At 48.7% G+C, this 22429-nt stretch overlaps 1 protein-coding gene and 1 non-coding gene across 2 annotated transcripts in view; both read left to right on the plus strand.

Annotated features, from left to right (window-relative positions):
- Positions 1-247: 247 nt before the first annotated feature.
- CUL9 (cullin 9) overlaps positions 248-22429 on the plus strand; it is a 42686-nt gene continuing 20504 nt past the window's right edge. Inside the window, exons 1-26 of the mRNA XM_090282452.1 lie at positions 248-316; positions 2019-2622; positions 3127-3281; positions 3595-4107; positions 4617-4752; positions 4902-5095; positions 5367-5772; positions 6189-6381; positions 8973-9180; positions 11052-11248; positions 11574-11791; positions 12593-12842; positions 12931-13036; positions 13719-13946; positions 14232-14322; positions 14459-14630; positions 15931-16036; positions 16313-16408; positions 16646-16821; positions 17094-17227; positions 17605-17784; positions 17968-18077; positions 18172-18354; positions 18500-18660; positions 18939-19167; positions 19250-19439. Of these exons, the coding sequence (XP_090138578.1) occupies positions 2028-2622; positions 3127-3281; positions 3595-4107; positions 4617-4752; positions 4902-5095; positions 5367-5772; positions 6189-6381; positions 8973-9180; positions 11052-11248; positions 11574-11791; positions 12593-12842; positions 12931-13036; positions 13719-13946; positions 14232-14322; positions 14459-14630; positions 15931-16036; positions 16313-16408; positions 16646-16821; positions 17094-17227; positions 17605-17784; positions 17968-18077; positions 18172-18354; positions 18500-18660; positions 18939-19167; positions 19250-19439 (5227 nt within the window). The 5' untranslated portion in view covers positions 248-316; positions 2019-2027. The remainder of the gene's footprint in view (positions 317-2018; positions 2623-3126; positions 3282-3594; positions 4108-4616; positions 4753-4901; positions 5096-5366; positions 5773-6188; positions 6382-8972; positions 9181-11051; positions 11249-11573; positions 11792-12592; positions 12843-12930; positions 13037-13718; positions 13947-14231; positions 14323-14458; positions 14631-15930; positions 16037-16312; positions 16409-16645; positions 16822-17093; positions 17228-17604; positions 17785-17967; positions 18078-18171; positions 18355-18499; positions 18661-18938; positions 19168-19249; positions 19440-22429) is intronic.
- LOC150007042 (U4 spliceosomal RNA) lies at positions 7743-7883 on the plus strand. The gene has a single exon (XR_016512096.1). It is a non-coding gene; the product is annotated as a U4 spliceosomal RNA (small nuclear RNA).

A 22429-nucleotide genomic window follows, 5' to 3' on the forward strand; every position in this document is an offset into this window, starting at 1 on the left:
GGGAGGGGCTCAAAGTTGATTGTGGATGTAAAGCGTTGCCTAGAGGTGCAAAGACGGGAACAACGTGACCGCAATCGCGGGCTCCGCCTGCAGCACCCCCCCAAACCCCGCCTCCGCCCCAGGGGCCCGTGGGTACTACGCATGCTCCACTTGCACACGGTTCTGCCTTGCTGGGCCCTGGGCCGCGATGGGATCCGTAGACGCCTGGCGAGGCGAGCACTCGCTGTGTGACCCGGAAGGGAGCTGCTGAGGGGCGGGGCCAGGACAGCGGGACCTGTCGCGGTCTTCCAGGGAGAGCAGAGCCGGGCTGTGGGAGGTGAGACGGGAGTTGTGCGCGAACCGGATCCGTTCCCTGTCCCTCCCCGGTCCTTTACCCACTTTCTGTGGGGCTGACGACGGGAGCCAGGTCTTGCTCCCTGATATTTGTCCTGTTCTGTCAGCCTCCTGTGACCGCGCCACCTCCCACCCCACCGCTCCACCCCCATCACCCCACCGCACAAGCCCGTGCCGTTCTGGCCTGCACCGTCTCTTCTGGTCTGCAAGCTTGGGCCTGACCTTTGTACTTGCACCTACCTGCTGTCTCACTCCCGTGTCCAGACCTCACCTTCACATCTCGGTTTATTGCTCTTAATAGTTAACCCGTGCCCCCAAATTTAGGCCTATCCGATTGTTCTACTTCACCCTGCTGATCAGTTGTTCATCACCAAGTCACTGGTTACCTCCCAGTCTTGCCCCGCCCCCTGGTAACTGAATCCTTGCTTCCATGGAGGTCCACACCCTGTATTTCCCGTCCTCTTCACATCTTTTTAAAATTCTCATCTATCCCAGTACCCCAACATAACCCCTGTCCTGATCACCATTTCTTTCATCCTGGTTTACCTTACATTCTTATTCTGGCCATTCCCCGTGCCCCTACACTGCTTTATATCACACCTGTCTTTTCCTGATTACTAGCATAGCCATCACCCCGCTACCTTGTAATCTGGCTTAACGATGTTCCATTTACCTAAGGACTGCCTCTCCTCCATCTAAGAATAATATTACATCATGTTTACTGAGCACTCACTATGTGCTAGGGGCTGTTCTAATGCCTTATAGCGGTGATCTTCAGTTTTTACAACTTCATGAGTTAGGTATGAATATTATTAAGGAGGAAACTGAATTTTGAGATTAAGTAACTTGGCCAAAACTACATACATAGTAAGTCAACGAGCCAGAATTCAGAGTCACATTTATCTTGACTCTGAAATCTGCTCTATATTGCCTCTCTAATAACTCCACCAGCATCTCCTGACCTTATTCCCTACCCTTCAACTCCACGAACACCACCTTCATCTATATCTAGCCGACTTAGACCCTCGCCATACATAGAGAATAAGTGGAGGATGGGGTCTGGTCTTTTTCTTCCATTTTATCTGGCTCCCTAGACTCCTTTCCCCTTTATGATACTCTCCTATGCTTTTCCCACTCAGCCTTCTGGATGTGGGGGTCCACAGGCCAGCCTACTTTCATTTCTATTCTCTGTATCTGCCATGGCCCACTTCTTTATATCCACATTCCAGCTTTACCCTGTCATTTATACCCCTGACCTCGCCCCTTCCCCATCCTGACTTGCCTCACTTGTTCTGGCCTCACTCTGTCTGTTGCTGCTGTCCATCCTGCTCATTCATGTCATTCTTCTGAGTCCTGATCTGTATCCCTTAGTTACACTGCTATTCTGTCCAGACTGTCCTACTTAACTGTCAGCTCTTTTTGTTACCTTGCCTATTCTCATCTTTCACATAACCTCTTCTATTCCTTAAATTTCATCTGTTTTCACTCCATTGTCCTTCTCCTATAAATCCCCAGATATGTTCAAGTTATTTATTTCATCCTATTCTTGGCCTTTCTATTTGGCCTCTAAATTCCATCATGCAACCTATCAGTTACCACCCACCCTATCTATGTCTTAAGATTCCACCCCCTCCATGTAGTCTTTCCCCTTTTCCAAAATGCGTTTATCTTTCTCTGTGTCCCAGGAGGTCAGGATGGTGGGGGAACAGCGCACTGGGGACCTCATGGTGCCTTTGGGGCCCCGGCTGCAGGCATATCCTGAAGAACTTATTCGACAACGTCCTGGGCATGATGGGCGTCCTGAATACCTGATCCGATGGAGTGTCCTGAAGTGTGGGGAAGTGGGTCGAGTGAGTGTAGAAGAGGGCAAGGCAGAGCACATCCTCATGTGGCTGTCAGCCCCCGAAGTCTACGCCAACTGCCCCATGCTGTTAGGTGAGCGGGCGCTGTCTAAGGGGCCTCAGCGTGAACCAGCCGGAGGTTCAGGAAGTTTTCCCCGAGATCCAGGATGCCTGGATGATGTGTCAATAGGAGAGATGGAGGCTGATGTACGGGCACTGGTGCAGAGGGCTGCCAGGCAGCTGGCAGAAGGTGGGACCTCGAGCCTCACAGCCGCTGTGCTCCACACCATCCATGTGCTCAGTGCCTACGCCAGCATCAGGCCCCTGGCTGGGGTCTTCAGGGAGACAGGAGCCCTGGACCTTCTCATGCATATGTTGTGCAACCCTGAGCCTCAGATCCGTCGGAGTGCAGGCAAGATGCTGCAGGCTTTGGCAGCCCACGATGCTGGTAAGAGACAGCCAGGGGAGGAAGGAAAGCACTGGACAGAATGGGGCCATAAAGAATAAGAACAGAAAGAGGAGGGAATTCCCAACTCTGTAATACCAATTCAATGCTAAGGGAAAATATAGATTAATAAGTAATAGCTTATATAGGATAAAATTATAGAACCTGGTTTATTTGTTCATTCTCACTGCAGTGACAGAGAAGAGAATGGGATAGGTTTATATTTTTAAACTGTGGGTTGAGAGTCATTAGTTGGTTGTGTAACCAGTTTAGTGAGTGACAAGCAACATTTTTAAAAATGTACAATACAAGTAGGTAGCACTTAAGTTTTGTAGCATGCAATATATATTTCAGAGTACATTTATATCAGGCTACCATGTAAAATACCTTACTGTGAGTCTGGGTCACAAAGAAGTGAAAGCCTTGGGTAGGGATGGAGAGTCTAGGAAAGGCAGAGGGTAAGTGTTGAGGATTGGGAAGAAGATACGGTTTGGGTGTGGATTGCAGGGAGTCGGGCTCACGTCCTTCTGTCACTGAGCCAGCAAGATGGCATTGAGCAGCACATGGATTTTGACAGCCGCTATACTTTGCTGGAGCTGTTTGCAGAGACCACATCCTCTGAGGAGCACTGCATGACCTTTGAGGGCATCCATCTGCCTCAGGTACTCTCGCAGCTGCGGGGGCAATGCTGTTCAAGGTCTTTCTGAAAATGTGGTTCGGGACTGCATGAACACTAGAGCCACCTGGGGAGATGGTTAAAATGAAGGTTCATTCCCCCTTCCCACTCAGAACTTCTGAGATTAGAACCCAGGAATCTGTTTTAAGGGACTCTCTGCATGTTTCTTATATAATCATAGTTTGAGAACTACAGGTATGTGGATGAGGCCTTTATATTTTTCTGTAGAGGTTGATATTGAGGGGAAGGGAGAGGGGCTCAAGCTGGGAGATGAACCTACACCACAGACTGTTCTGCAGATCCCAGGAAAGCTGCTCTTCTCCCTGGTGAAACGCTACCTATGTGTCACTTCCCTGCTGGATCAGCTGAATAACAGTCCTGAGTCAGGGGCTGGAGCCCCAGGCTCCCTGTCCCCAAGGGAGGAGTACGCCTGGGAGAAAAGCCAGGGGCAGCAGGAGCTGGAGTTCAGTATGGCTGTGGGTAACCTCATCTCTGAGCTGATGCGGAGCATGGGCTGGGCCCAGAACTTCAGCGAAAGGAGCATGTCGCCTCCCCGGCCATCCCGGTCCATCTTTCAGCCCTGCATTTTGGGCCCTAGCCTTTCACTCCCCACCATTGTTGCCACTCCCAGAAAGCCAGGGCGGGCCTTCCGCCAGCGTTATGAATTCTCTAGCCGTAGTGGCTATGGTGAGTATGTGCAGCAGACCCTGGTGCCGGGGATGCGAGTGCGGATGCTGGATGATTACGAGGAGATCAGTGCTGGGGATGAGGGCGAGTTCCGGCAGAGCAACAACGGTGTGCCCCCTGTGCAGGTGAGCAAGGGCATGGCCGTGGGACATTGTTAGGGACCTTCTTTGGATGACACATAGCTAGGGGCCCTGGCAGGCCACCCAAGGAGAAAACTCCCAAAGGAACTAGAATGGTTAAAGGAGGATCAGCAATTAAAGGGGGGCATTTGGGGAGCTGAGAAAATTTGGCAGGAGTAGGTGGGCTGTGAGGTCAAGGAGAGACTCACACCCAGGAAGCAGAACTGATATACTGAGACCCCCTCACGCCCCCAACCCCTCATTGGTGGAGTTGGCTGGGAGGCAGTATAGCAGCAGAGGCCATCAGGGTTAGGAAGAGATGAGAGGCAGGCCCTTCCCTGATAGAGAAAGGGAGTCTTTTGCTGTATGGAGGTCTTCCCAAGCCTAGCCAGGTATGCGTCTGAGGGCTGTACGCCCCAGGTCTGAGTCCAGCATGTCCTCTCAAGGCTGCCCAGCCCAGGGCTCAGAGGGTGAACCCTCTCTGTTCTTGTTCCCTCTGTCTTCTTCCGTACCAGGTCTTCTGGCAGTCGATGGGTCGCACCTACTGGGTGCATTGGCACATGCTAGAGATCCTGGGTCCTGAGGAAGCTGCTGAGGAGACAGCTTCAGCAGCTGTGGAGAAGGGGGCAGGGGCCACTATGTTGGGCACAGGTGAGTCTTGGAGGGGACATTGACAGTATGTCTCTGAACAGAGGAGTACTGACTGGGATGGAGCCATTCCTAACCAGGTGCTACCCCAGAGATTCAGAAATCCACTCTATTCCTGGTGGGTGCTGAGACTCCTACGCATGTATTCTCAGCAATCCTTCCTTGGGACTGGAAGCCTGTGGATGGGCTGTACTCTTTGCCGTATCTCGAGCCTGAGCCTCAGAAGAATGAGAAATTGGGATACCTGACCCAGGCTGAGTGGTGGGAGCTGCTCTTCTTCATCAAGAGGTTGGACATATGTGAGCAGCAGCCAATTTTTCAGAATCTTCGAGAGAACCTGGATGAGGTATTATAGGCCTGAGACACTTAGGGGGTTGGTAGTGGGATTAGAGGTGGGATTGTTCAAGTCCTAGATACAGGAGTGCTTAGGAGGAAGCTGGTGCTGTAGGTTGGAGAGTGTGAGGGGTCCTGCTGGGGGACAGACAAATGCTTTGAGGGTCTGATATGTAGAAGGTATGCAAGGAAGGCATGGCAGGAGGTGGCCACTCTTCCATTCACTGTCCCCAGGACCCTTGTGTCTGCTTGTTTTTGAAATGTATACCCCCTTCTGTTGACAGACCCTGGATGAAAAGGCCCTGGGTGAAATCTCTGTACCCATAGACATGACTGAGGGTCTGCTGCAGGTTCTCAGTAATCGGTTTGAGGGGAGCACCCTCCGTGACCTACTGAACTCCCACATCTACACCAAGTACGGGCTGCGACCTGACGAACTAAGCAGCTTGTCCTCTTCACAAAGTCACTCCTGTACCCCAGATCCAGAAGAGGAGTCCAGGCTGGAGGCTAAGTTCTTAGAGGAAGAGACTGAGTCCCCCAAAGCAAAGGCTGAGCCCCATAAAGCAGAGGCAGAGCCTTCCAAGGGAAAAACGGAACCCCCCATGGCACAGAGTGATTCACAGCTGTTTGACCAGCTTCTTGTGACTGAGGGGATGGCTGTGCTGCCCGAGATCAAGGAGGCAGCCAGTGGTGAGTTAGGTGCTGGGAGGGGAGGGCAAAGAAGTTGGAAAAAGTCCTGGGGGACCCCCAGAGAAGTGGGTAATTAGGGTAGAAGGAAAGCCGTGAAGTAATGTCACATTTGCACAGGAAAATGCTTTGGAAGCATATATCCATTTTTCTTCCTTTGGCCTTGATTATATTTAATGAATCACGGCTCCCTTTCTTCAGTAACCCTGGAAAAGGATGGCCCACTATCCAGAGTATCTTCATCTTCGTTATTTGACTATTAAATGCTTTACACAGAATTGGCTAAGTTCTGAATGCAAGCTACAGTAATGAGTAATGTATTTAAATGTCATGAAGATAACTGGGCTCGACCTTTAAGGACTTCCAGCTCGGAGGTGCCACATTTTCTTAAGCCACTGCCTTTCCCTCATCAATTTCAGAAATGGCTAGAGCTTTGCGTGGTCCAGGCCCACGCAGTTCCCTGGACCAGCAGGTGGCAGCTGTTGTGGCTACTGTGCAGATATCCAGCTTGGACACAGACCTGCAGCTCTCAGGGCTGTGTGCCCTCTCCCAGGCTGTGGAGGAGGTCACGGAGCGGGACCACCCTCTCGTTCGTCCTGACAGATCCCTGAGGTTGGAATGGTGCAAGGGGAAGAGGTTTTCGGGAGGCAGGGGAATAGCAGGGTGGGAAGGAGTTCTGAGATCAAGAACTAAAAGGCTAGAGGTGAAAGAAGGGTCAGTCTGAGGAGCAGCAGAGCAGGAGGGTGGAGTATTACCATGACTTACATTGTTGGAGCCAGGCTCTGAGCTCAAGTTTTACTCGCATTCTCTAATTAAGTCCTATCACCTGAGAAAGATTTGCTCCTATCCTTATCCCACTGTATGGGTGAGGAGGAAACTGAGGCTTAGAGCATTTAACTAACTTGCCCAGAGTTTGACAGAAAGCAGAGCTAGGAATGAAACCTAGGTCCTTTTGTTTCTAGAAGTTGAGTTTTTTCCTTTCTTTATTTTCTCTTCTTTTTTCCTCCCTCGCTACTTTCTTTCTATTTTGAAAGGTTTTTTTTTTTTTTTTTACTATTCCTTAATTATATAAATAATATACAAATACATTCTCATCTTAAAAGATCTGAAAACTATAAAAAAACAGAGAATGAAAAGCTAAAGTTCCTTTGCACCACTGTCATTCTGGCATATATCCTTCAGAACTTCTCTAGGTTTACATTTGTTAGTGTATTTGGATATAGGACATTTCCTGAGTTTGTGTTTTAATATATGTAATCACACTCAGTTGTTTCTGTAACTTTTCCCCCGCACCCAGAATAGCAAAGAGGGCAAGCTGTGTCAGTCTGCATAGAGCTGCCTCATTATTTTCACTCCGCATGGGACTCTGCAATATGATTATGCCCACATTCAAATACAGTGTTCTGTTGGACCCATTTCCCTCACGTCTGCCAACACTGGATATTAGCATATTTTAAAGATCTATCAGATTGGCAAAATTTTAAATGATTGGTATCTGCCTTTGTTAATTTCTTGGTTCCATAAAGAGGCATATTTGCACACATTTGTCATGTTTCTTCTATAAATATTCTGTTTATACCCTTTGCCTACTTTCTTACTGGGTCTTTGTCTTTTTTAAATGGATTTATAGGCATTCTGGATATTAATCTGTTACTTATGTTTCAAATATCTTGCCTTTTTTTTCAAAATTATATTAACTATTTTCTAAACATAAAGTGATTCATCCTTACTGTAAAAAATTAGAAAATTATGAAGGTAAAAATCATCTGAAAACACTTTATGCAGAGACAGTCACTGTTAACATTTTGGTAAACATCCTTATATCTCTCCTATTCATATGTATTATCTATGTGTATTAACTTGTGTGTAAGAAATCATGACTACAGAAGGGAATATATATATTTAAAGTGTATTTGAATCACATTGAGGTCATCATAAAGCACATGAGAAAAGACAGATAAACAGAACTTTCAAGCTTTGTGCAGTGGCAGTATCGTAGCCAATGAGGTTTATCCGAGGTGTGATTATTGCTAATTGAAAACTTTTCCCAATACCCTGCCATGATGACATGAAATATAGTCAGCACTGGCAACTTTTGACAGTCTCTGTGGAGACTATTTTAAGGGGGGAAAAACACACACACACACAAACAGAACTTTCCCAGTACCTTTATTTTCCTTCTTTTCCAGAATTTCTCCTTTTGTGTTCCTTCATAGTTCATAGGCCGCCTTCTCAATATGCATCTCTGTGACTGGAGGGAGATGTCAGCCCTGTTCTTTTTTCCCCTCTTGTGATGCTCACTGTGACCTAGGGCCTCTGAAAGTACTTCTTCCTTCCTTTCCAGTCAGGATTTCCACTGCACCCTCTCGCTAACTCATCATGATGCTCATCTGTTAACTTTGTGGATAGTGCCTTTCATTGTGCTAATGTGTTAGATTTTAATGTTGCTATAGTTTTCAATCTTTTTATGGCTTCTAGATTTTGTGTCCTACTTAAGAGGATCTATCCTATTCCAGGATGACAAAAATACTTCCCTCTATTTTCTAAAAATACCTATGATTTTGTGTTTTACATTTATTTTAAAATATTTACAAAAATATTTGCAATTTATTTTTGCAAATGTAGTGAAGCAGAGTTCCAGCTTTATTTTTTTCAGGTGGGTAGCCAGGTGTCTCCACATCACATTTTGCATGGTCCTTCCTGTCCTCACTGGCTGAGATGCTGCCCTTGTCTCTCTTCTCGTCTGTTGATCTGTTTGGCTACCCTGTATTATTTCCAGAGTTTTAATTATTAGAAGTTTATATTTATATTTTGATGACTAGTAGGCAAGTCTGCCATTATTTCTTTCCAAACATTTTTGACATTCTTACATATTTTCTCTTCTTGGGCCCAAAACTGCCTGTCATTTTTTTTTTTTTTTAAACCTTTTAGTCATTTTGATTAGAATTACACTGAATGTATAGATTTATTTGAAAAGATGAGCCAGAGTTTGTAACCAACCATTTTGTTCTACTGACTCCTTCATGAAGTGGGGATACAGAGGCAGTTAGACTACAGGGGAGAGGGGATCAGGAGTGAGACCAAGGCAAGAAAAGCAGCTTGTAAAGGCCTTTGAGGGGATGGACTGGAACCTGGTTTATAGGGTTAGGTGGAGAGTCAGGCATGGCTCTTGGGGTGGGAAACTCCAATTTCTTTCCTCTCAGAGAGAAGCTAGTGAAGATGCTGGTGGAACTGCTGACCAACCAGGTGGGAGAGAAGATGGTGGTGGTGCTGGCCCTGCGCCTCCTCTACCTGCTCATGACCAAGCATGAGTGGCGCCCGCTTTTTGCCAGGGAGGGTGGCATCTATGCTGTGCTGGTATGCATGCAAGAATACAAGACCTCTGTCTTGGTGCAGCAGGCAGGGCTGGCGGTGAGTGGATGGGGCCTGGCGGGAGTGAGCGACGGGCACGATGGGCAGGCTGGGGGACAGCTGACCTTGAGGTGCTATGGTGATTTAGACCATGGAGGAGACCCTGGGACTGAAAGGTGCAGATGGATATAAGAGTTCCAGCTGGACAGTCTTAGAGGTTGAGTACATGTTTGGAGAAAGGGAGAAAAATGTCTTTAAGAAATGACTCTACGCTTAAAATTGAGCAGCAGGGTGGATGTGACGGCCATTTACTAACTAGGTGGGAGAATGTTGGAGGAGAAGTCAGGAGTTGAGTTTTTAGGTATCTTGAATTTCCCATGTCTTTTTAGTTACAGTTAGGTGTCTTGTTAAAGACTAATTTTCTAGATATGACAAAGTAGTTTTTTACCCTTTGATCTGAGTGGTACCCATACACAGAAAATACCCCTTCCGAGATATGGTTCAAACAAAGCCAACACTGCCATTGTTCTGCTGCCCTGGGACCAGAGATGGGGAAGGGCGACCCCCGTCCAGGGAAGCTTAACAGAATTGGCTTCCTGGCTGATCCAGACATAAGTGCTGACTGGTAGGATGTGGCAGGGTATGCTCTACATAGCCTGAGGGTCCTTGAGGGGGACAGGTAGGCCTCGGTTGTGGTTCTGAGAATGCATTCCAACAGTGGAAAGGCAACAGCGTGGAAGGAGCACATGTTCTACAGTAGGCTGTCCCAGGGAGAGGCAGGGAGGCCTCTCTGGGCCTACTTTCCACTATGGGCCTGCTAGGTACTGCTCCTCCCAAGAGCAGCCAAGCGCTCATATCCAGGCCATGTCTACTTAAAGAATTCCATGACTCTTTCAAACTGCATGACCAAAAACACAGCATTTGCCTCTAAATTCAAACTCTGGCCCTGTAACAATATTGTATCATTTTGTTTATAACTTAAGATCTACAGAATTCAATTAATTGGGGGAGAGTGGGGTAGCCAAAGGGAGAAAGCCTCACCATGAGGCGGCATTTGCTTTGAGGATCTAGGTCTCAGAAGAGGGATTATCCTGAGAATTATTTCTTAATTCCTAGGTGGTTTCTTCTCAAGAGTCAACTCTTTCACCAGGAGAGACAGTTTCCATTCAAACAGTATAGTGTTCCTCTTTATTTATTTATTCTATAATAGCAGCAAACAAGTTTGCACACTACAAGAATACAAGTATTTTTTCCTATAATTCCAACCACTTTGTCCATCAGACAACCTAAGTAGCCTTATTGAGGAGGGCGGCATACTGGCTTTGGAGGCCAGGGGACAGACATAGGTTTGGGAGTGCTGTCATATAGGTGGTAACCGAAGCTATGGGAGTGGCCAAGGTGGGCTAGGAAGGAAGTGCAGAGCAATAAGAGAAGGGAGGCAAGCACTTCCATGTTGAAAGGCCAAGCAGAGGAACACCAGAGGGGGAGAACAACCAGCAGGACGTGAAGTTTGGAAGTCAAGGGAAGAGAGGTTTTGCAGAAGGAAGAGTGGTCAAGCAAGAAGGAAGACCACTTCAGGGAAGGCTTTTGAAGACCACTCGTGCTGTAAAGGGGCCCCTCCTGAGGGGAAGCTACAGGAGTGGGCGGGCAGCCCACTTGTTGAGCCTTGGTGCTGCTGGTAGAGAGAAATTGTGGGCTGGTATTACCTCCATTGAGCCTTAGGTTTTTTTTTTTGTTTGCTTTGTTTTCTTTTTTTTCTTTTCTGTTTTTTAAGCATTTGATGTCCTACCACTACCTTTTCCGTTTTCATCTTTTACTTGACCTGTTTACAAACAGCTCAGCTTCCCCAGAATTTGAGGTCTCGAACAATGGCCTGGATCTGCATGGTGGCTCTGCCCACTCGTAACTCTGCTTCCATGTCCCCCTTGCAGGCACTGAAGATGCTGGCCATTGCCAGTTCCTCGGAGATCCCCACTCTTGTGACCAGCCAAGATTCTGTCCACCCATTGTTTGATGTGCAGATGACCAGAGAGATCTTTGCCAGCATTGACTCAGCCACTTGCCCAGGCTCCGAGAGCCTGCTCCTTGCCATCCCTGCTGCTGTGATCCTGATGCTAAACACTGAGGGGTCAGGACATCACCCTCCAAACTTCAAACTCCTGCTAAGCCCCGGTCACCACTGCTCCTCTGCCCAAGTCTCATGTGCTCCACAGAAACTCCCCTCATGTTGTTAACTTCTGGGTGAAACTTCAGTGGCCCTTCTGACTCTCATCGGAAGAAAGGCCAAGTGGTTGGGGGTAGGGTAACTCCCAGAGAGCAGTGACATACCTTCCTGGGATTGGGAGGAGTAACCTGAGGTCAAGGACCCCTGGAGTCCATTCTTCCTCAGCTGGAGGGCTTCTCCCCTGTGTATTTACTTCCTGTTTCTGTTGCCTTCAACTCCCTCCTCCCAGGTGCTCCTCTGCTGTCAGAAATGGCCTGATCCTGCTCAGCCTGCTTTTGTGCAACCACCACACTCTGGGAGATCAGATTATAACCCAAGAGCTGAGAGACACTTTGCTTAGGCACTCAGGGATAGCACTGGGGACAGAACCCATGCCTACCACACGCACCGTCCTCATGATGCTGCTCAATCGCTACTCAGAGCCACCAGGCAGTCCTGAGCGTGCAGGTACCACTGCGAAGGGGGTGGTTCTGCTGAGAAATCAGTGCCAGCCTGTGGCCAGCAGCACTGCCACCAGTGCCCTCACACCTTACTGGAAGGACACAATGAAGCTTCAGGAAATGAGTGAGGGCTTTGATGCTCAAGTTAGCTTTTACAGAGAACTTCCTGACGAGAGGAGATGGAGACTCTAGAATAGGTACAAGGAAATTGCCTTCTTCGAAAGGCTTTAAACATGTGAGGGTTGCCATCTACGTGGTGTGGGTTTGGCCCAGTCTTGTTCGACAGCGATGGTTGGTTGAAGTAACTTACAGAGGCCCTTTTTTAGAGGAATTGTAATTTACAATACAGAAAGTTTATGACTAGAAACATGAACTATTGATGTCACGGGAGGAAGCCCTTTGTGTTTAACAAACAAGTGTAAACAGAAGTGTGGGGGGAAATTGAAATAAGCAATATATATCTTTTAGACTGTGTATCTAAAGTCCCCATGCTAGGTAGTACAGGGATGTGATTGTAACAGCCAACTTTTGTTGGCTTATGTAACAGCATAGTTCACATTTAATAATAAAATTATATGGCCATAGGAGATAAAAAATGTATAAACGTGACAGTGTTTGCCATACTAGACAAGTTTTTCAGATGTAGCTAGGTAAAAGAAAATTCTCTATAGTTTTGTAAAAACTGCAGACATCCTCCAAATGGGAGGAGAATTGGGGGGTGATTTTCAGGAACTATCTATTTCTTGGTTTGACCGATTTGTGTGAGTCCTCTTCATAGGTGTTTTCTTCCTTCCTTGTGTCTGGGCAGCAACACTGGAGACCCCCAGTGCCCAGGGCCAGGACGGGTCCCCTGAGCTGCTGATTCGGTCATTGGTTGGGGGCCCATCTGCAGAACTCCTCCTGGACTTGGAGCGTGTTCTGTGCCGTGACAGTGGCCCCCGGGGTGCCGTGAGGCCACTCCTCAAGCGTCTCCAGCAGGAAACCCAGCCCTTCCTCCTGCTTCTGCGGACTCTGGATGCCCCTGGACCCAACAAAACTCTGCTGCTGACCACGCTGAGGTGAGGGACCTGTCTGGGTGCCCGTGCATTTGGAGTGAGGGGAACTGGCAGACTGAAGGGGTTTCACTTGTTCTCATCCCCTCACCAGGGTCATGACCCGGCTGCTGGATCACTCTGAGGCCCTGGTCCTCCCTTGGCATGAGGTCTTGGAGCCCTGCCTCAACTGCCTGAGTGGGCCCAGTAGTGACTCTGAGGTACCAGAGCCCTGGCAAGGGTTGGGGGATGGAAAGGCTGCTTCTGGAGGGCACATTGTAGCCTTTTTGGATGGGTCTGGACACTGGGAGGGGTGGGTCAGAAGACTGATGTCATCTAAGAGTCTCCAGACCTGGGCCTGTGAAGTGCAGGCATACATGCCAGATATTGTGGGTTTGGTTCTAGACCATTGCAATAAAGTGAGTATTGCAGTAAAGCAAGTTGTAGTCTCTTGTTGGTGGAGGGTCTTGTCTTTAATTTGTAAAAAACACATCTGTGAAGCATAAAGCTAAATGCATTAAAGTGAGATATGCCTGTATAAGCCCTTTGGCTGCACCTGGATTTTAGAGTCTGGGTATAGGAGAAGCCCACATTTAGCAATTCAGACATTGCTTGCTCTCCATGATTTAGGGTTTGCAAGGCTCAGGCACGAGGCTGGCTCCTGAGGTGGCCTGGCCCTGACAGAAAGAAGCCTGGGAAGCTGCACTCAGCTCCTGCCAACTCACTCTGGAGTCCTGGCACCCAGTGTTCTGTTCCTACCTATCTTTGGTGTGCTCCTTTCCCTAGGTGTCTGAGTTTCTCCAAAACCTCAGCCACAATATTGCTTTTACAAAACCTACCCTTCAGCCCTTACATGGGCTTGCCCTATTTCCCACACATTAATCTCTGTGGCTCCGGGCTCAGATTGTTCAGGAGCTGCTCTGCTTCCTGCATCGCCTGGCCTCGAGGCACAAGGACTATGCAGTGGTGCTCTGCTGCCTGGGAGCCAAGGAGACCCTCTCCAAAGTTCTAGACAAGCACTCGGCGCAACTGCGACTGGCCTGCGAGCTTCGGGACCTGGTGACAGAGTGTGAAAAACACGCCCAGCTCTACAGTAGCCTCACCTCCAGCATCCTGACTGGCTGCATTCAGGTAAGGAGGTTTGTGGGTACAGAGCTAAACTGTAAGCCAGAGGCAGGGGACGGGGATTCAGTGTGTGTCCCCATTTGATATCCCTGATTGACACGAGTGGTAGCAAATCTGGGGTATTTGTCTCCCAATCTTTACTCCACATGCTCTTGTTCCAAAATTTGGGGAAAAATACGTTCAGTATTCTGTTGCCCCTGGACTCTTTCTCCATATATGTCTTTCATTTTGTTTGTTTTTCGGTGTTTTCCCCTCTTCCTCTTTCCCTTCTCCCTCATGTTCTGGCTGCAGATGGTCCTCGACCAGATCGAAGACCACAGACGAACCCAGCGACCCATCAACATCCCCTTCTTTGACGTGTTCCTCAGGCACCTCTGCCAGGGTTTGTGCCCCATCTGCCTTCTCCTGGCTCCCACCCCAGCATCTGTTCTCCTCTTACCTCCTGCTCTCTAGTCCCTTTCCTTTTTTTTCTCTCAACTAACCAGGCTGTGACCACCACCCCTTCCCACTGTCCCCAGGCTCCAGTGTGGAAGTGAAGGAGGACAAGTGCTGGGAGAAGGTGGAGGTGTCCTCCAACCCGCACCGGGCCAGCAGGCTGACAGACCGCAACCCCAAGACCTACTGGGAGTCCAACGGCAGCACCGGCTCCCACTACATCACCTTGCACATGCACCGTGGTGTCCTTGTTAGGTGTGCATACACCCACATACACGACCCCCTCTGTAATCCCTGAGGGACTCACTCTAGCCCATTTTGGGCAGTGAGTTACACAGACACACAGACCTGTGCTAGGCGTAGACATCGCCTCGCCCCTGAGCCTGGTGACATGCTCCCCCAACAGGTATACATGTTACTCCCTATGCTTGGTGTTGAAAGAGATCAACAACTCACTTATCTGCTCTTCCTGTGGGCATTTGTTTAAGGTGTACTTGGTGCCAGGCACTGTGCAATGGTCTGGAGCTACAAGGACAGTAAGATATGGGACCCGTCATCAGGGAACTTGCAGTCTAGATGGGAACCAGGCTGGAAAATCAGTAAGAGCATAGAGTAAGAAAACTCATTATGGTCAATATGTATGTGCACTGGATCATGAGGCCAACTCAGAGGTCAGGGAAGGCTTCCAGGAGGGGTTGACTAGCTGAGTTTTGAAGTGGAATATAGCGAGATAAAGAGAGGGCAATGGATATTCTAGGCAGAGGGATAGCATGTGAGCAAAATGGAAGTAAGAAACACAATGATGTATTTGGGTGAACTTGAAGTAAATGTATTTTATTGGAATGAAAGTTATGTGTAGTGAGGCAGCAGAAGATGAAGCCAGAAAAGTAGGCTGATCCAGATCACAAAGAATTCTGTGAGCTAAGGAGGTTGAGCTTTATTTTGAAACTTGGGGGAGCCATTGAAGGATTTTAAGAAGGGAAGAGACAAAATTAGATTTTTTATTTGGAAAGCTCACTCTGGTATTACAGGAGTTTGGGGTGGAGGCCAAGAGAAAAAGAGGTGATAGACTGGGAAATCTTAAAGAGGTGGGGTTGACAGGACTTGCCATTGACCTGCTGAGGGAAGCTAGGAGAGGGAGATGTCACAGGGTCAGTGTTCTAGTTGTAGTACTGGCTGGATGGCAGTTTTCTTTCCCAGGAGAGAGAAGTAGGGAGAGTAACAGGTTTCTGTGGACACATGATTGTTCCATCTGGGCTTGTTGACATGGCGGTGCCTGTGGGGCATGACATGGAAACGTCTGTGGGACACACAGCACGGAAACTCAGAAGACGAGTCTAGGGTAGGGGTGTGGATTTGGAATCGGTATTCATTTTCAGTTGAAAGCGTGAGTCTGAATGAAGTCACTTTGGGGGAAGATAAAGGTAAGAGCAGAGGGTCTAGGGAAGACTGATGCTTAGCAGAGGGACAGGAGTCAGGAGGAAGTGTTGAGTTGAAGTCATTTTGCACAAAGATCGAAGTCCTGGTTCTAACTGATTCCTGTCTCCTTTCCCAGGCAGCTGACTCTGCTGGTGGCCAGTGAGGACTCCAGTTACATGCCGGCCAGGGTGGTAGTGTTCGGGGGCGACAGCACCAGCTGCATCAGCACTGAACTCAACACGGTGGGGGCCCTCACGATCCCCCCTCCCCTTAATCCCCATCCTTCTGTTTGTCCCAGGGCCTCATCAGAAGGACCCAACCCCTGGGGACTTCCCACACCCCTTTCTCCTTGGAGGCAGTGAGTGGAATTAGGGAAGTGAGGCCGCACAGCTCCTCAGGTGCCGTGCAGGAGCAGTGATGGGGGCACGCCATCACAGGCTTGGTTGCTGTCAATAGTCCTTCCAGCCCCACTTTTGGAGGTAACAGCTCTCTCTCCCTCTTCTCCCCTACCCCACCAGGTGAATGTAGTGCCTTCCACGAGTCGGGTTGTCCTCTTGGAGAACTTGAATCGCTTCTGGCCTGTTATCCAGATCCGCATAAAGCGCTGCCAGCAGGTAGTGTGGGGGCAGAGGCGGGAGCTTGGGGATCAGGAAGTAGCACAGGGTTTCCATGGTGACTAGGTTCCCCAGCATTTGGAGGTCAGGCTCAGCCAAGGCTTCTCCTTGCTCTGCTTGGGGATGGTCCCGGAACCTGCTGCGCTCCAGAGATGTAGCTCTAGGAACTCAGGGTGTGAGGCCAGGCTTTACGGAGCTGGGTGGCTTAGGTGACAGATAAATCTGTGCATGTTACAGGGTGGCATTGACACCCGGGTTCGGGGCGTGGAGGTCCTGGGCCCCAAGCCCACTTTCTGGCCACTATTCCGAGAGCAGCTGTGTCGCCGTACATGTCTCTTCTACACAATTCGGGCGCAAGCCTGGAGCCGGGAGATAGCAGAGGACCGCCGGCGTCTCCTCCAGCTCTGTCCCAGGTGGGTGGGGCAGGAGGTGGGCAGGATTGAAGGCGGGAGGGGAGGTGGCTAAGGGAGCTGGACGCTGGGAAGGAGACCACGCTCCTGTGGATGTCTGACGGGGAAGGCAGCAGCCAGGACACGAGGGAAAGTGCGCGCAGGTGAGACGTGTGTGCTGCTAGGGAAGAGCTGGGGAGGGGCCGAGCGTGGGTGATTAGGGGTCGACTGCACTCAGGCAGAGGCCTCACGGAACCTGTGCCTTTAATCCTTGACCACACACTGTTTATCCCCAGACTGAACAGGGTCTTGCGCCATGAGCAGAATTTTGCCGATCGCTTCCTCCCTGATGATGAAGCTGCCCAAGCACTGGGCAAGACCTGCTGGGAGGCCCTGGTCAGCCCCCTGGTGCAGAACATCACCTCCCCAGGTGAGCATCCGGACCCCTGGCCCAACTAACCAGCTCCTTGTCGTTATCCCAGGGCCTGCCTGGGTTAATGCTCTTGGTTCTCCTGGTGCCTGTCTCTGTCCCTGAAGGCCTGTCACACCTCAGTGTTCCTTTCCTTCCTGCCATAGAGACTGCTCCCTGAGGCTCTGGTATTTAAATCTTCCCCTCCACTCCCCGCCCCCAACCTGTTACCATATTCCCAGACTCCAACTGAAGCAAACCTTGGTGGGGCGGGGGGGGAGGGCCATGCTGCCCCCCAAAACTTTACTTTTTGTACCATTGCTTCTTCTCTCTCTTCCCCCCGAGCTCTTCGTTTCCCCATTTCCCATGGAGGCCTGTTCTGACCTCTCTTCTTTTAGACGCAGAAGGTGTGAGCTCCCTGGGATGGCTGCTGGGTCAGTACTTGGAGCAGAGGGAGAGCTCTCGGAACCCCCTTAGTCGAGCAGCATCCTTTGCCTCTCGAGTCCGTCGCCTTTGCCACTTGCTAGTGCATGTGGAGCCTCCTCCTGGGCTTTCTCCGGAGCCATCCGCTCATCCCTGTAAGTCCCAGCGGTAGTGGTTGAGCTGAGATCTGGGCAGTGATATCACCTGGCCCCTTCCCTCCTGGATTTTGCTCTTCCTTGCTGCTTCGCTATGGGCATTTCCGGGGGTCAGCACCCAAGACTCCAGGACTCACCCGGGGACTGAGAGAAAACTCCTTGCTTTGCCTTCTGTCTCCATAGTCAGCAAGAACAGGAAGGGTCAGGACCGGAGCCCTGGGCCTTCACCAGTTCTTCCAAGCAGCAGCCTGAGGAACATAACGCAGTGCTGGCTGAGTGTGGTGCAGGAGCAGGTGGGCAGAAGGAAGCTGAACTCGGGGCAAGGGGGTGGTCTTCTAGACCGTCCACACGCTGGGACTTGCCTTGACATTTCTCACTCTCTCCCAGGTCGGCAGGCTCCTGGCTGTAGCCTGGAGGGCCCCAGACTTCGTGCCCCGTTACTGTAAACTCTATGAGCACTTGCAGAGAGTGGGCTCAGAGCTCTTTGGGCCTCGGGCAGCCTTCACACTGGCCCTGCACAGTGGCTTCTCAGGCGCCTTGCTGCAGCAGCCCTTCCTCACCACTGCTCACGTGAGTCCCACGGCCTCCCAGTGAGCGGGGGCTTTGAGTGCGTGCCTGAGGCTGATGTCTTTGCCCTTCATCCTCTTTCACTCCCATTCTCCTCCATCCCCTCTTCCCTCTTCATTGTTTGCTGGTGCCCTTTCCATTGCCCCAGGTGAGTGAGCAGTTGGCCAGGCACATCGACCAGCAGATCCAGCTCCGCCTGGTTGGCGGAGCCCCTGGAGCGGACATGCTGGGGCAACTTCAGCGGCACCTGGAGCCCATCATGGTCCTTTCTGGTCTGGAGCTGGCCACTACTTTTGAGCACTTCTACCAGTGAGTGAAAGTCTGGTGAGGTAAGGGATAGGAGTCCTAGAGACTAGAGAAGGCTAAGATTTGAGTCTTAGAGGGAAGACAAGGAAAGATGCAGTAGGGAGGAGAAATTAAGATCCAGAAATGGCCGTGGCATTGGTGGAAAGGGAGTGGGAAGGAAGCGGTGAAGTAGGGCCTGTGACCCAGGTTGGCTCCAACAGAGGAACCTGCCTTCTGGAGTGGGGGGCTAGGCCGTGCCGAGTGCCCACACTGAGGCCGGGCCTGGGCTGTGTGTGCTGCAGGCACTACATGGCGGACCGTCTCCTGAGCCTGGGCTCGAGCTGGCTGGAGGGGGCCGTGCTGGAGCAGATCGGGCCCTGCTTCCCCAACCGCCTCCCCCAGCAGATGCTGCAGAGCCTGAGCACCTCTGAGGAGCTGCAGCGCCAGTTCCACGTCTATCAGCTCCAGCGGCTTGACAAGCTGCTGTTGGAGCAGGAGGATGAGGAAGAACAGGGCGTGGGAGGAGAGGAGGTAAGAGCAAGGAAAAAGAGCGGGAGAATAGGAGACTAAAAATGGGAAGCCCAAGAGCCCTTGAAATCTTTCTGTCTCTCAGGAGGAAGAGGAGGAAGAGGAGGCTGGGAAAGAACTATTTATTGAAGATCCAAGTCCAACAGTTTCTATACTGGTCCTCTCACCACGCTGCTGGCCGGTCTCCCCACTCTGCTACCTGTACCATCCCAGAAAGTGCTTTCCCACAGAATTCTGTGATGCCCTTGACCGCTTCTCCAATTTCTACAGCCAGAGTGAGGAGATAGGGACAGCCAACTGGAGAGTGGGGTGAGATCTGGGGTGGCAAGAGAAACAGTTTCTAGGGGAAGGTGAAGAGGTGTGGGTTAGAGCATTAATTTCTTTTCATTTCCTTCAATCATGTATGAACTGGTTCTATTTTTCTTTTTCTTACTTCAAGTTACATGCTCAGCTTTTTCAGACTTCTTTCCAAATCAAAGTATTTAAGGCTACTTATTTCCCTCTCAATAGTGCTTTAGCTGCATTCTGTAAGATTTTTGGGTTTGTTTTCTAATATATTTTTTATAGAAGTATAATTAGTATTCAGTAAGGTGTATACATCTTAATTATGACTCAATGAATTTTATATCATATGCATTCCCTTACTGCCCTGCCCCCTGCCCAGATCAAGATGCAGATTACTTCCAACATCCAGAAAGCTTTCTCCTTAATGTCTCCTTTTTAGTCAGTATCTTTTTTTAAGAGAAACCATTATCTTTACTTTGTCACTATAGATTTTTGCCTGTATTTGAACATCATGTAAATGGAATCACAGAGGATATATTTTGCTGCGTCTTATTTCCTTCACTCAACTTAATGTCTGTAGGAATGATTCAGGTTGTCAGTTGTAACATTACTTTGTTCTTTTGTATTGCTGAATCATATTTATTTTTTTAAGTATATTTTATTGATTATGCTGTTACAATTGTCCCAATTTCTTTTCCCTTTGCTCCCCTCCACCCAGTATCTTCATTCCCTCTAGCAATCCTACCTCCTAGTTCATGTCCATGGGTTGTACATGTAAGTTCTTTGGTTTTACCCTTTCCTATATTATTCTTAACTTTCCCCTGTCTGTTTTGTACCTACCAATTATGCTTTTTAATCCCTGCACCATTTCTCCATTTCTTCCCCTCCCCCCTCCCAGCTGATAACTCTCCATATCATCCCTATACCTATGATTCTGTTCCTATTCTGGTTGTTTGCTTAGTTGGATTTTGTTTTTATTTTTTAGATTCAGTTGTTGACAGTTGTGAGTTTGTTGTCATTTTAGTGTTCACAGTTTTGATCTTCTTTTTCTTAACTAAGTCCTTTTAACATTTCATGTAATAATGGCTTGGTGATGATGAACTCCTTTAGCTCTGCCTTGTCTGGGAAGCACTTTATCTGCCGTTCCCTTCTAAGTGATAGCTTTGCTGGATAGAGTAATCTTTGTTGTAGGTCCTTGCTTGTCATCACTTTGAATACTTCTTGCCAGGCCCTACTTGCCTGCAAAGTTCCTTTTGAGAAATCAGCTGATAGTCTTATAGACACACTCCTTTGTAAGTAACTCTTCTCTCGCTGCTTTTAAGATTCTCTCTTTATCTTTAAACTTTAGCATTTTAATTATGATGTTTCTTGGTGTGGTCCTCTTTGGGTCTAGCTTGTTTGGGACTCTGCATTTCCCGGACATGTATGTCTATTTCCTTTGCCAAATTAGGGAAGTTTTTCTTCAGTATTTTCTCACATAAGTTTTCGATTTCTTGCTCTTCCTCTTCTGGCACCCCTATGATTTGAATGTTGGCACAACATTCCGGAAGTTCCTAATCCTCTCCTTGTTTTTTTCAATTCTTGTTTCCTCCTCTTGTACTGGTTGACTGTTTATTTCTTCCTTATGTTTCAATTCATTGTTTTGAACCCTGGTTTCCTTCCCTTCATCACTGGTTTCGTGTGGGTTTTCATTCATTTCCCTTAGAATAGCCTCATTTCTTCCCTTATGCATTTGTCATACTTAATTTTGTCTGTCAAGTCTGAGCACCATTGTCACCAGTGTTTTGAACTCTACATCTGTTAGGTTGGCTATCTCCTCGTCACTCAGTTCTCCCACTGGAACCTTGATCTGCTCTTTCTTTGGGCGATACTTCTCTGTCTCCTCAACTTGACAGCGTCCTGTGTTTGCCTCTGTGTCTTAAGTAGAGCTGTCACACCTGTTATGTTGTAAAGGGCAGAGCCTTAGGTATTTTTCAGTACAGGGTGACCCGTTTCACCATGTTGTGATGCTGTATGTGGGGGAGGGGTCTGAGAGGGAACAATGCCACTTTCTCAGCACTTGCTTCTTTTCCAGGCACTTCCCGTATGGGACGGGCACCCCTCTCACTGTTGCTTGGTGATAGTTCCTAGAGTGGGTGGGTTTGCAGATGTTCTAGGACTATGGGGGCCTTCAAAAAAGAGGACTCTGCTGAGGGACCAGCATTTTCTTCCTCCACCTCAACTGCCACTGGTTTTCACAGTCAGAAGCAATGTGGCTTTATTTTCCCCAGGCTGGAACCATGAGCTGCACGGTCTGGTCTGGGGCTAGGATTACTTTTAAAATGTATGACTGTACTTTCCACTGCTGGCCTCAGTCACTGCACTGCCACTGTCATTGTCATTGCCACACTGTGTTCTCTCCACCCTGGCTCTGCCCCTCCTATCTGTCTGAATGAGTATTTCTTATTTCTTCATGTGTTGGACTTCTAAGCAGTTTGATTTTCTGGAATTTCTGGTTGTTGTTTTTTTCAGCTTTGAGGTAGTTGTAATTACTTCTTAGTTGGGGAGACAGATGCAGTGTGTCTACCTATGCCTCCATCTTGGCCGGAACTTGTATCTGAGTCATATTTCATTGTAGGAATATATTTACCCTTTCTACTGATGATGGACATTTGGGATGTTGAATAAGTTTTTATTTTGTAGCATTTTTATTGTTTAGTTCAAAGAATTTTCTAGTTTTTGTTATTTCTTCTTTGACTTACTACTTTTCTAGAAGTAGATTTTAAAGTTTCCAAGCAGATTTTTGTTTTGCTTGTTTAGTTATCTTTTTTTTTAGATTTCAACCTTCGTTCCGTTGTGGCCAAAGAACATGGTTTTTGTGATACTGAATCCTTGCCATCTACTGAGATTTGCTTTATAGCCAAGTAGATGGTCAAGTTTTATAAGTGTTCCATGTGTGATTAAGAAGAATGTGTGTTTTCAGCTGCTGGATACAATATTT

Source organism: Furipterus horrens, unplaced genomic scaffold (genome assembly GCF_987537825.1).
Source record: "Furipterus horrens unplaced genomic scaffold, mFurHor1.1.pri manual_scaffold_6, whole genome shotgun sequence".
NCBI classification, from domain to species: Eukaryota; Metazoa; Chordata; class Mammalia; order Chiroptera; family Furipteridae; genus Furipterus; species Furipterus horrens.